This window comes from Pongo pygmaeus, chromosome 3 (genome assembly GCF_028885625.2).
Source record: "Pongo pygmaeus isolate AG05252 chromosome 3, NHGRI_mPonPyg2-v2.0_pri, whole genome shotgun sequence".
Taxonomy (NCBI): Eukaryota; Metazoa; Chordata; class Mammalia; order Primates; family Hominidae; genus Pongo; species Pongo pygmaeus.
The window spans coordinates 55,334,367-55,348,347 of NC_072376.2; the positions used below are offsets into that span (position 1 = coordinate 55,334,367).

Sequence of the window (13,981 nt, forward strand, 5' to 3'; positions counted from 1 at the left end):
ATTTGTTGAATAAATTAATAAATAAGGATAAAATCAAATCAAAGTTCATAAATTAAAATAAAAATAAAAATATGTGAATAATATGGAACACAAAAGTTAATTATTATAACTATTCTCTGATTTATTCTACTCTTATGAAATCTTACTCTTCACCATTTGGGGGAAAAACTATAGTCTTATGAATAGCTAGTTTAAATTAATTCAGATTTTTAAGCATTTCCATAGTCTGACTGCACATTTCTTGTGGGATATAAAGGTAATCTGAGTCTAAGCTCTATATAAAGAACAGAGAACCTGCTTATTTTTATGTTTTCTTTATGAAGAAGACATTTTCCCCTTAGATAGGTTTTTAGACTTTCTCATTCTTAGATAGCACTTGACTCTCCTATATCTGATAGAAACCTAATTATTTTGGGGAAAAGTGAAACTATAATTTGATCTCAAGGTATAATGGAAAACAATTCCAGTGTGCCTATGGCAGTCATCCTTCAAACCAGTTTTCTCAAATGTGAGCTTCCAGTCGACAAAATATGTTAAATACACTTATGCATAAACTCTGATTCATAGAAAGATCATATGGGAATTTTAATGCATTTTAAAGAAAAGCCTAAAAAGACAGCAGCCCTTTTTACATTTCAGAAAACTTAAAACTATAGCCTAAAATAAAGGATACAATGAGATGGACAATAACATTTGCAGAATGAACAGCTTTTTGAATCAGTGACTGAAATTCAGTTTTCAAAGAAGTGATTGCTAAATGCATTTAAATGCTAAAATTAAGGCAATCAGCAAAGGACCCACTATTACCTTAGGAAAGTCTCAACTTGTCTGAAGCAAGTCTAGTAGTGTCATTAAAAATACACAAAGCTCCACACAATGTCATTTGGATTGTATTACTCTTTAAATACACTTGGATCGCTTATGACATCGTTATGGTGATTTCTAGTAATGTTTAAACACAGATCAAAGAAATAGAGGAAGACAGAAAAAATGGGAAAACAGACAAATTAAATTCACTTTCAGAATTCTCTTTAAAAATGATTCTATTTTGTTACAATGAATAAAATAAATGTATTATTGTTTCTAACTAATTCTTAAAACTAAAGTGTTCACAGTATATACATGGGCATGGAGAAGTACATTTGATTTTTAAAATTTGGGAAAACACATCTTCAGTATAGCATGTTAACCTAATAATCGTTTTTACAAAACGTGTAACAGTTTTTAAACATAATTTCTCTAAATATTTAAAATAATTAGAAATCTGTAAAATCTTGATTTTAATTGAATAGCTTTGATGGTGAAAGACAAACCATGAATAAAATGTATAGAGATATAAGCTAATATTTTTGTTTGCATAGACAATTTTGAGCCTCCTTCTTAAAAATAAAAATCAGTATATCAATATTTTTATCAGTAACTAGTATTTTGAGAATAAGAAAGTTCTAAAAATTTTCCTCAAACTCATCCAGAAAACTCTGCAATTGATGAAATTTTTACTATACAACTCAGAACTAGATTTACTGTTCTCATAAAGGTTTAAACTTTTAAGTTATTGCTTTGACTACAGTTTAGAAATTAGGTAATTTTAGAAAGTAGACTATATATATTTATTATTAACATTAAGATGAATTTTTTCATAAGTATGTACATTATATTAATGTGAAATTGAAAAATTAAAGCATTAAAATATTCTTGCAATATTGTTGTATTTTTCAGGAATATGTCCATTTGATTTTCTGCCTTTACTTTTTTAGACCTCAGTCACAAAGTACTAATATAATACTCATCAAGCTGAATGTAATTCTGACTTAATTGTTTTTACTAACATTTAGACACATGTTTCTTAAAGTAAAGGTTACCTTCTTAAGAAATACAATAAGTTATTATGGATACTGGTAAGGTATTTTACTATTCATCCCTGAAGCTATTCAGAAGCCTTCTCAGATTTCTTAGCATATGGCAGGTGTCCAAGCTCACTGAGGATACTATTTTTTCCTCCAGAACTAAGAACAGAACTAGCTATTTATTAATCAAATGAGCATTCCACCCCTGGAGCCAATTCTTTCATAATAGGATAAGTTTGGCTTAAAAAAAGAAAGGATCATATCATGCATAATTCTTCATGATACCATATGGTAAACAAAGCCAGTCAAATTCTAATGGGATTTTGATAGAGGCTGAGCAAAGCTTCACCATTAAAAACACAAGGAATCAAAGGCAGCAGGGCATTTCCATACAGAGTGGTTAAAAATATTCAAACCATCCTGTATGGGCAACAAATTATATGCTGTATTCTTTACATATGTGATTTCATGTAATTATCACAAAGCTCTATGAAATAGGTATAATTATTCCCAATTCAGAGGAGAAAGTAAGACCCAGACCTCTGATGTTACTTGCCAAGGTCGTGTAAACATCACAGGACTGAACAGAAATTCAAACCCAACTGGGTTTGACACTCAAGTTATTACTCTCCTTGACCCTTATGTCTTCCTTGACAATTAGAGACTAGGGAAGAAGAAAAAAAAGTAAAAGGTGTATCTTTAAGCAAATACTTGTTTAAACCATCTGACAGAGTCTTTGCCAATCTATCACTCATATAAAACCTAAGGAGAGAGACTAGAAATCAGAAAACATGACCCGGTGACATCATAAGTCTTTATGCAGAAGTCCACTGATGAGAAGGCACAAAGGGACGGATACAGAAAAGCAAAGCCTGGTGGATTCCGTGTTCCCTTCACATAGGCACCAATGTTCTTTTCTACATCTTAAAATGGCCATTATTTCATTTTTTCTTCAAAATAACTTGAGATGTTATTAAGCAAATTATTTTGAAATACATTTGTTAATTAATATTTTTCAATAATAGAAGTGGGTGATTAGAGAAACTATCAATTTTTATTTTGAAGGTAAATGTTAAGAGAGTTCTAAAGGCTCCTCACAAATGTTTCACATGTCATAGTACTTCAGCCATACTGTAAGTTAATTTTGTGCTGGTAACAATTCAATAACAGGTTTATTCATATTTACATATACTATTTTTTAATTAGGTTAGAGTTTTGCTATGATTATTGTAAGCACTGATTTTGACCTGTCAGAAACTCAATGAGAAAATTCAAATGATTGGAATTCTTTCCTCTAACTATAATTACCTATTTGGAAGAAAAAGAGACAAAGGACAAGTAAGCAAGCAGCAAATAATACAGGCATGTATTATTTAATTTTAATTACTTTTTTAGTTAAATCCAAGACTTGGCATACCTCATTTCCCCTGTAATCATATTACCTATATTACTTCACTCTACTTTTTATTATTTTTTTCCAGAGAATTCTTTAACATAGTAATGATCCAACCAATTAAATGTTCTCTATTAACATCAAAAGGGGTTTTCTATGATGACTTGAAATAAATTTAGAATTTTAAAAAGTTAATTTTTAAGATAATAAAATAATAATTTAATTAATTAGGATAAATAGGAGTCAGCCAGTCATAGCGTTACGGAAAAGAAAGTGAGTAGAGAAACAGCAGAGGTAAGATCTGAGGCAAAAGAGAGCCTATCTAGAATGGCCAGAGGGCCAAAATGCACAAAATGAGGCTGAAGAAAGAAAACGGCAACTAGATCGGGGAGGTTTAATGGGCCTTGGCAGGAAGTCTGACCTTTAGTTAAGAGTAATGGGCTCTTTTGAAGAGCTTTTACCTCAGAGTGTTGCATGATCAGATTTAAGTTTTTCAAGAGATCTCTCTAGCTGGTGAAGGCAGGGGCAAGAACTGATGTGGACAGAGAAGTTAAGAGACCACTGCAGTGATTCTGAAGATGATAGTGGCTTAAAGAAAACAGTGGCAGTGAATATGAGGAGAAGCAAACACATTTTAGATAAAGGAGATATATGTGTGTGAAAGAACGTGTATAATCAAAGCAACAAATACTTGGTAACTGAATGAATGACTTGTTTTAGAAAGACACTGACTTCCAAAGGGCTTTACGTGGTGATTTTTTATTCTTAATAAATTGAACAAGGGGGCCTGTCTTGTTCACCATTTTACAAAAATTTTTGAAAAATACAGGTAAACATTAACTTTTATGCTTTCCCCAATATACTAAAAAAAAAGTTTTCCAGATAAATGATACTTATATCTTTAAAGCGAACACTCTCACATTTACCACACCATTTTGAATACATATTATACAGAGCCTTATTCTTGTTTTAAAAAATGCCAGATTTTCATTTTTACTTAATGTTCAAAATCATTATTACTCTTCTTAACTCCTTTTTTCTTTAGCAATTATGCCCTGCTGATTTCTTTACAACCACTTCTTAAATTGTTAATATAATGTATTTTAAATAAAAATGAAATTTTCTTCAGATTCTGGAAAAGATTAAGGAATATTTTCTGGAGATACCTTTCTTGTTGTTTTTCTTCAACATGTCCTGTTATCCTGCCAAAGACTATCTTTCCTACCTCATTGAGGAGACTAGGCAGAAATCCCTCAATTCACTGAGCTACCCCAGTTTCACCAACATATCTGCATCACACCTATTGTTATTTATTCCACCCAGTCTCAGTGGAAACAGATCCTCCTGTTTGGCTTCTTTTAGCTTACTGGAAAAATGTCCTTCCTGAAATCCAATGTAGTGGAATTGCTCTACCACTGTTCTGGATCACATTCTCTACACAACCTCAGATCAGAACTATAAAAGTAATTCTCCTTTCCTATATTCTTAATTTCTCTATCACTGGTTCTTTTCCATCAATATATCTATATTCATAATTCTTTCAACTTAAAACCATCCTTGGCCGGGTGCAGTGGCTCACGCCTGTAATCCCAGTACTTTGGGAGGCTGAGGCGGAAGGATAGCTTGAGGCCAGGAGTTCGAGACCAGCCTGGGTAACACAGTGAAACCCCATCTCTATAAAAAACACAAAAAAATTAGCCAGATGTGATGGTGCATGCCTCTGGTTCCAGCTGCTAAGGATGCTGAGGTGGGAGGATATCTTGAGCCCAGGAGGTCTAGGCTGCAGTGGGCTTTGATGGCACTATTGCACTTCAAACTGGGCAACAGAGCAAGACTCTACCTCTTGAAAAAATAAATAAATAAATAAAAATTAAAACAAAGAAAAAAAAATCCTCTATACCCCTTCTAACAACTACCCAATTTATCTTCTTCATTTACTAAATTTTTAAAAAGCATCATCAAAGGTTTATGTTCTTCTGCCCATTTAATGGTCAGGTATATGTCATTATTATACCCATTTCAAAGAGAGGAAGCCTCAGGAAGATGAAATACTTTCCAAAGAATATAACCTAGAAAACAGTTTAGACATAATTGAAATTAAGATATTTTCATTTAAGACTTCATTTGCTTTGTAATATAAAACTTGATGCTACCAATGCCACTAAATATAATTATTGATTTTTTTCATATTTAATTATTTTTCTAAACAATGATATCATAAAGATTCACCCACATTACCTAAAGAAATACCTATGAACATTATACAAACAAATTGATATTTTAAACTATGTGACAGTACTAAATACAAATCATAAAGGTAAGCAAAAGTCTTTACCTTTTGTTGAATTAGACAAAAAAGTAAAAAAGAAAAAAAAATTACCTAAAAAGTGTACTTGAAATATAGGACAAAGAGTGACCCTTTTTGCTAATTTATAACCTAATGCTACATAAATGTTAAAGTCTTATTCCCTTATTTCTGAGAGTATTTAAATACATAATATAAATAATAAATAAAGTATTACTTATGTTTCATTTTATACTACAAAATAGGTACAAAGATGTAATTTGTGCTAACGTGGGTAAAAGTACAATATGATAAATTTATGTGCCTATTTAATTTATGCAAATTCAATTTCATCAGGAACAAATAGTCTAAGAAACCAACACTGTACTTTAGAAGGACAGTTTAATTGTACATAATTAAACCATACAATGACTATTATCTCAACTAAGTAATATTGAGAATTACAAAAGACTATCACTCATTGTAGATAATTTCTATTTTGCACCACTATATTTTAATTTTTCTAATTCCTTGGTTATCCTTTTTATTTAATGTAGACAAATAATTCCTTCAACAAAATTAACTACTTAATGTCAATACACCTTAGTCACTAAAGTCTTTAATATATTACTTTATTCTGTAAACATTCATTGAGGGTCTACTATGGGCCAGGAACTGTCAGGCACTGAATGTAGAAAGATGGAAAATGGGTGACATAATTGCTATCTGAGGTAGTTCAAGGAGAATGTCAGTAGCGCAGAAAAGTCACAGATTACCTCATGAAACTTCTGAAAATACATTCATTTAAGTAAAAGCATTTAATAAATATAACACTAGCATAGGCAAATTATATGAAAATGCAATTTAATATATCATATCTTAATAACTAATATGCTTCTAAATATTACTATCTTTCTAAAATATTATACATTCCAAAGAAACGCGATAATTTTTTTGTTATATCAAGGACTGCAATGATTTTTCTTTTCAGAAAATGTAAATTAGCTACTTTTTTTGCCGTGTAAAGTACTACTACTGTTGAAAAGTAATGTGAATATTTTCATATTTCTGCATGGCAGAAATTTCTGAACATACAAAAGTGGAACTTGGGTTAAAGAACAAACTTTCAAACTTGAAAGATGATTAAATAGATATAGATTTCTGGAGAGATTTAGCTTTAGCTCCCAGGAGGTTAAGTGTTAATATTTCAAAGGGAGGTAAAACTTAGAGCCATATTTTTACATTACAAAGTATCTGTTTACATTAGGAAGGTTTCTTTATCTCTCTCAGAAGGGGATGGCAGCCATCTAACAGCTCCTGTATAAATGCCCACATTCATAATTCCAGGGTTCCTCTGCTGTGATGTAAAATTCCCCTTCTGGTACATGCAGGTACCACCATCTGGCTCTCATCACATTGCTCTGGAGGGGGAGATGGAGTGTGAGGAAGTGATGTGGTAATTACTCTAAGAAACAATAATCAGGCCGGGCACGGTGGCTCGCGCCTGTAATCCCAGCACTTTGGGAGGCCAAGGCAGGCGGATCACCTGAGGTCAGGAGTTTGAGACCATCCCGGGCAACATGGTGAAAACCTGTCTCTACTAAAAATACAAAAAGATTAGCCGGGCGTGGTAGTGGGCACCTGTGGTCTCAGCTAATCGGGAGGCTGGGGCAGGAAAATCGCTTGAATCCGGGAGGAGGAGGTTGCAGTGAGCTGAGATCGCACCATTGCACTCCAGCGTGGGCAACAAGAACGAAACTCCATCTCAAAAAAATAAAATAAAATAAAATAAAAAAGAATAACCTGCCCTAAATGGAAACGTTGTGTTTGTTTTCAGGACACAATGAATATAGATATTTAACACTTATCATGCTCCAAATTAGAATTTAGGAGAAAAAGTATCTTTGAAAACAGAACTTTATTATACTTATTTTCAGGCAGATCAAGTCACTTTGATAGTCAATCAATAATCTTATTCAGCAAACACAATACACCATATTCTTTATCCTTTTGTCATAAGATTTTGATATAATAGATAGTTTAGAGTATAAATGTAATGCAACCCATAGAAAACAAAAATAAAAATCACTTACTTGATGTTATCAAGACAGCCTGATTCAGGTTTCAGTATAGCAGTATGATGAAACATTTTATATAAAGCAATCCCAAGGAAGATTACATTAAGCTGGAATGCAAAAGGTAGTGTTATGTAGCATAATTGGAGTAGGAACAAAAAAGCAAATTTATTCTCTGTAACAGATGAGTTGCTCTGGGAAATTAGGTCTCACTACACTTTTAAAGGAATTAGATTGTAGATGACTGCCTAGTGTTTTGGTAAAGGCAATAAGCCAGTTTTGAGAACTGGGATACTACTGAGTTACAAAGCACTATTATGTCTGCTATGCCAAATCACACAAATACAAAATCAGCATCAGCTGGAATGATGCTGTGGAAATTTTGAAGCAATTCAAGGTCTAGTGTATGTCGAAACAAAAACAATACTTTTTTAGGTGTGTTACTATTTCTACACTCTGAACATTTATCTAAATTTATTATTTAGTGACACATTTTCAAATACTGTATCACAAAAATACAAATACTAAAATCAATATATTTTTGTGTAGCTAATTCAAAAGGATTATAAAATGTTGTTTAAATTCTGATGCTACAATAAATGAGGACTAAAGTAAAGGAAACCCCCAATGGTATTGTCATATCACTGGAAACAGAAAGCATAACATTTGAAACAAAACAAAACAGAAAAACAGAAAGCTCTCATGTAAACTTCATATATCACACACAAGTAAACTGTATAAAAAACCACACAGTGAGTTGCCCTTTACCACTTGATTAATTTATGTATTCCACAACTTGGCAATAAAAGCCCTCCTGAAATACTCTCAAAAATACATGTTTGCAATACTTTATCAATCATCCCCAAATCCAAAAAATCTGCAAAATGAAGGTTGTTAAAAAAAAAAAATCCATTCAGTGGCCAAAAAGCCTAACATGAAGTAAATCTATGTGGTGGGAAAACCTAATTTGAATTGACATAAGGCTGTCCATGGTCTTTCCACTATTTGCTCTTAACTTTCCTTTTTTTTTTTTCTGTTGAAATACTGTATTTGATTACAGAGTGCTGCCTAGTCTCCACTGTGAGTATTTGTTGATGTGTCTGATTTTGGGTAACTGCCTATTCCTCACTAGGGTTATTGTGTATTATGCAATATATGTACCATATTATCTTTCCAAAGTCTGAAAAATTTCTGATTCCAAAATACATCTTGTCCCAAAGATTTCAGATAAGAAGCTGGAGACGTATATTTATCCAAAGTCAATAAGCTAACATTTTATTCACAAAATGGATAGCAACTTTGTATTTTTAAAATGATAAGTATATAAGCAATTATACTAACAGTTTTATCTAAATTAAGTTAATCCATTTTTGAAATCAGAATATTATGGATCTAAAAACAGAAAAGGAAGCATGATTCCAGAATGCATGCTTAATGTGATTGTGCCATTCTCAAGTAAAATGTTAAAGTTTTGCTTTTAAATTTTAAAGTTTTCAAGATTCATATAAAAAACAAAGCTGATAGGAACAGTCATGTGTTTTCCCACCTTTCTAAGTTCTGTCAGTTCCCAATTCAAATTATCCAAAAGAAAAATAATGGAAATACACTGTTTTCAACCTTTGAGTCATCCTTGTTCAAATATCTATAAAACCAAATGGATTATGTTGGACTGGACCCTTGAGTAGCTATAACACTCGATAAGCTTTTGCAAATGAATATTTTCTTCTCCCACCAGTTTTGATTAACTATTTTACAACATAAAAGTAGACTATAATGAGTGTTTAATTGCTTGAATTATGTAGGGTCAAATAAGTACATGCTTTCCCCAAATTAACCTCTGTAAATTAAAGACAGTCAGTACTGGGATAGTGAAAGTTTTACTTCTTGAGCTGGGAAACACATAGTTAATTAGGAATTCTTACCATAATTATCAAGGTTGCTGGTCCTATAAAACTCCAAATGAAGTAGGTGTCAAGTCGGAGCCAACATCTGCAATGAAACACAAGGGAGAGAAGGTATTCAAGGACTGGGTATGGGACATACATCAAGAGTGAGCGAGTGACAGAGAAGAATGTGAGCTGCAAAGCATTCCACTGGGAGACAGGAAATATTACATTGCTTGTTCATTTAAATGCTGAATTATGTGCCCAATTTCTGACAGCACTATTGATGGAGTAAGATAATTACCTCTGGAGGAAGCAGGAAAAAATGGCACTGGGCCTATTTGCTAAGGCCTTTTGTGTCTGTCATAGAAACTTAAAAAAAAAAAGAGAGAAAGAAAGAAAAAGCCATACACATAGCCATTAAATCAAGTAGCTTTTAGCTATCCTTTTCTCTCCAATTATGGTGCTACATAACCTGTCTATCAGCTGTCAGGCAAAGTGACATTTTCCTGTCAAGAAGATCTGAGTAAATGCAGTACAAAGAAGAAATAAATTTGGTATCAGAAGATTGAAGTTTAATTAGGTTGGGCAGCCGACCTTTGAGATTTCTGGAGTCTTAAAAAGTGCATTGTTACTGCTCATACTTCTGAGGTTGCAAATGATCCTTAGCATCCCATGAAGCTGATTCATGATCCAAAAGTAAATTATTAATCACTTAATTTCAGCTACATTTAATACTCCCCCAATTTTTAAAACCTCTGGGAAATTACATTTTCATTCTTCAGGATGACAGGAAGACAAAATGGAAGTGACTAGTTATGAGAAAGATTAATGTAAATTTTGAACAAATTACATTTGATGTTAAAAATAATATCTTGAATTATTTGCCATTTTGCCATAATTGAGGCATCAGAAGAAAATGACTCCAGTGGTAAATATTCAAGACTGGTTTGCTATATAATATAAACATGGAAATCCTAAATACTCAAATATTTCTGTGATTATAAAAGTTGCTTAAACCTAAGCAATAATGGAATAACAGAAAAACTATTAAGAAGGGAAATTAGAAATGTCTATCAAAAAAGTAATGAATAAATACAATATTTTCTATTCATATGATGAAATGTTATAAAACAGTTAAAAAGGAGGAAGTAGGTCTACATATGTCAATAGGATAAAAAAAAAAAAGAAAAGTTGGGGGCTGGGTGTGGTGTCTCACATCTGTAATACCAGCCCTTTGGGAGGCCAAGGAGGGCGATTCACTAGAGCCCAGGAGTTTGAGACCAGCCTAGGCGACATGGCAAAACCTTGTGTCTGCAAAAATTAGCTAGGCATGGTGGTGTGCCCCTGTAGTCGCAGCTACTCAGGAGGCTGAGGTGGTAGGATCACTTAAACCCGGGCGGTTGAGGCTTCAGTGAGCTGAAATCACGGCACTGTGCTCCAGCCTGGGTGACAGAGTGAGACCCTGTCTCAAAAAAAAAACAACAAAAAAAAAACCGAAGTTGAGTAAAAAAGTAAGGTACAGAATCTAAACTATATCAAATGTGTATATAATATACTGTGTATATATACATGTTAAACATACACACACAGACTTTAAAAACTACACACAATATATTTTTGATGGATATATATATGTTATTTAATGGAAAGAAAAAAAAAATCAAACTCATGTTAGTGGCTGCCTCTCACATAAGGGTAGAGAGCCCTAGAAGTGAACAAAATGGGCTTTAGCCATATGTTTTAGGTTAGTAATTACTGACAGCAAATACACTAAAATGCTAACAGTTTTAACATCTGAGTAATGGAGGCAATGATGTTTATTATGGTTTTTGGCTCCTTTACTTTGCTATAACTTTTAAACTTATTTTAAGAGCTAGATTTTTAAGCAAAAAAAAAAAAAAGCCTTGAACCAAAACAGATTGCCTACCAAAAGCCCATTTTAAAACAATGAAGAGGCTAGCCACAGTTGCTCACCCCTGTTATCCCAGGACTTTGAGAGGCCAAGGCAGGAGGATCGCTTGAGCCTAGGAGTTCAAGACCAACCTGGGCAATATAGTGACCTCATCTCTACAAAGAAAAGAAAAGAAAAAAAAAAATAGCTGGGGATGGTGATGCATGCCTGTGGTCCCAACTACTCGAGAGGCTGAAGTGGAAGGATGGCTTGAGCCCAAAAGGTCCAGGCTGTGGTGAATCATGAACCCGGCACTGTAATTCAGCCTGAGCAACAGAGCGAGGCTTCGTCTCAAACAAAAACGAAAAACGAAGTCTGGCCTTCTTCTATTAAGTTAAATCCATGTAAACTAATTTCAGTAGAAGTACAATAGGCACTCTAACAAGAAACTGACTACAAGTTCTCATTTTTTATGTAGACAAGATAATTTCTTTATTCAAAGTAAACACAACAAACCTGTTTGAAAAAATGCTATTAGTGAAGCAATCAATGCTTAGTTAAACACCATCGGTGTGTTTGGATAAGTAGTTACCCTTTTGTTGTGATGGTGTTCAAAAAACTTGGTCATATGAAATAGAAGTGTAGTGCTAAATATAAGCAGAAACAAACCATAGAACTCAAGGTAAGAAATATGAACATTGTCTTCATTCTGACCGCAGGCTAGCTTGTCACCAACGTAATAAAAGAGAGAGAGAGAGGGTGTATGTGTGTATGAGAGAGAGCGAAAAAGAGAGAGTGACAGAGAGAGAGAGAGAGAGAGACAGAAAAGAGACTCTTGGGGAGGGAAGATTTTCAAAGGTCTCTCTAAGTTCTGAACAAAGATGGTAATTGTATTTTCCCTCAGGGTAGAAACAATGAAGGAGGCTGGGCACGTGGCTCAGGCTTGTAATCCCAACACTTTGGGAGGCCGAGGCGGGTAGATCACTTGAGGTCAGGAGTTTGAGACCAGCCCGGGCAACATGGTGAAATCCCGTCTCTACTAAAAATACAAAAATTAGCCAGACTTGGTGATGCGTGCCTGTAATCCCAGCTAATTGTGAGGCTGAGGCAGGAGAATCTCTGGAATCTGGGGGCAGAGGTTGCAGTGAGCCAAGAACGTACCACTGCACTCCAGCCAGGGCGACAGAATGAGACTTCATCTCAAAAAAAAAAAAAAAAGAAAGAAAGAAAAAGAAAAAGAAAAACAAAAAAACAATGAAGGACAAAACCAAAACATGGACATTTTCCCAGACTAGATCAGACACACACACACACACACACACACACAGACACACACACACAACTGCAGCCCATGAATGCTGCTGAAATTATAGCAACATGATATAATAGTAATAATACGTTTTAAGAATGACTTAATAATACAGCTCTCGTTATTTTGTAGGTCAAATAAGTTTTCGAAAGCTAATCTGAGAACTAAAACACATTTTCAGAAAAAAAAAATGTGCTTCACAATCTTCTATAGAAGATTATTTTACAAGTTAAGGAATCTAAACAAATACCTTTAATTATATTATTAACAGTTGTCTTGGACTAAGGGAATTTTAAAATATTAAATAATCTCACCAAATGTTTTGTTGAAGTAAAATTATAGCCTTGCAAAACTTTGCTTTTTTGAAAATGGTCTCAGCTTAGCCAATGCTTTATTTGGAAATGTGCTTTTGGCATAGTGATCTTTTCTAAATGTAAAGGAGCATTTCAAAATGATGATTTTTATTCTTTGAGAAAAAATTTTATATCTATTTGGTAAAATGGATTTACATTTCCTTTGGAATTGAACAGTGAAAGAGGCAATATAAAATATGTAAAATGTACTTAGTAAATCATCCCTCCATGAGGGCTGCTGGGGCTTTACTCTCTTCTGGAAGGCTGTGTGGCAAGAATCCCTTTTCTAATTTGATTGCCATATGGCCACACCTGCTGTTGTTTCTGGCCACATGCTGACTTTCTCAAAGCCTTCTGTATTTCCTCCTCTTCCTATTAACTACCTTAAAAATTTGCATGATTCCTGTCCCAGTTCACTGTGCCTATGTTAAAACAATTCATTCAGCCTTTAAGGTGGAGAAGAACGTTACGTGGGGTGTATATATACATGCCTGAGCACATATATCCTACCTCAGAGTTTTATAAGTCTGGCCATTCAATGACATTTAGATACAAGGCAAAAACACTGGTTAAGGTGAGACAAAGCTAGAAGAACAATTTATCACACTAAACACACTGAAGTCCAGCTGGTGAATGGTAAGATAGACCCACTATTGAAGAATACAATTTATCTGAAAATTGCCTTTATCTACCTAGCAACATTTAATTTGTGAAATTGGTAATTTGGATTGGCCATTCGCATTTAATTTTTAAGATATGGCAATTTCTTTTTTATAAATGAAATTCAATCATATGTATATCATCTATACTATGTTTATAAAAGTACTGTAACAGAAGACATAAGAGACTTGAGAAAACAAGTGCATTCTGACCACACTCATGTTTATTTTAGGCAATAGTAAAAACCTTCTGATATTAGATATATTCTGTAATTCAAAGAAAC

General features: G+C 33.5%; 1 protein-coding gene across 24 annotated transcripts in view; it reads right to left on the minus strand.

Annotated features, from left to right (window-relative positions):
• ADGRL3 (adhesion G protein-coupled receptor L3) overlaps nt 1-13,981 on the minus strand; it is an 849,533-nt gene that overhangs the window by 66,431 nt on the left and 769,121 nt on the right. For all 24 annotated transcript variants that reach the window (XM_063663661.1, XM_063663660.1, XM_054484631.2 and 21 more), the window contains 2 exons: nt 9,522-9,588; nt 7,618-7,709 (listed from right to left, as the gene is read on the minus strand). In XM_063663661.1, coding sequence (XP_063519731.1) covers nt 7,618-7,709; nt 9,522-9,588 — 159 coding nt within the window. The remainder of the gene's footprint in view (nt 1-7,617; nt 7,710-9,521; nt 9,589-13,981) is intronic.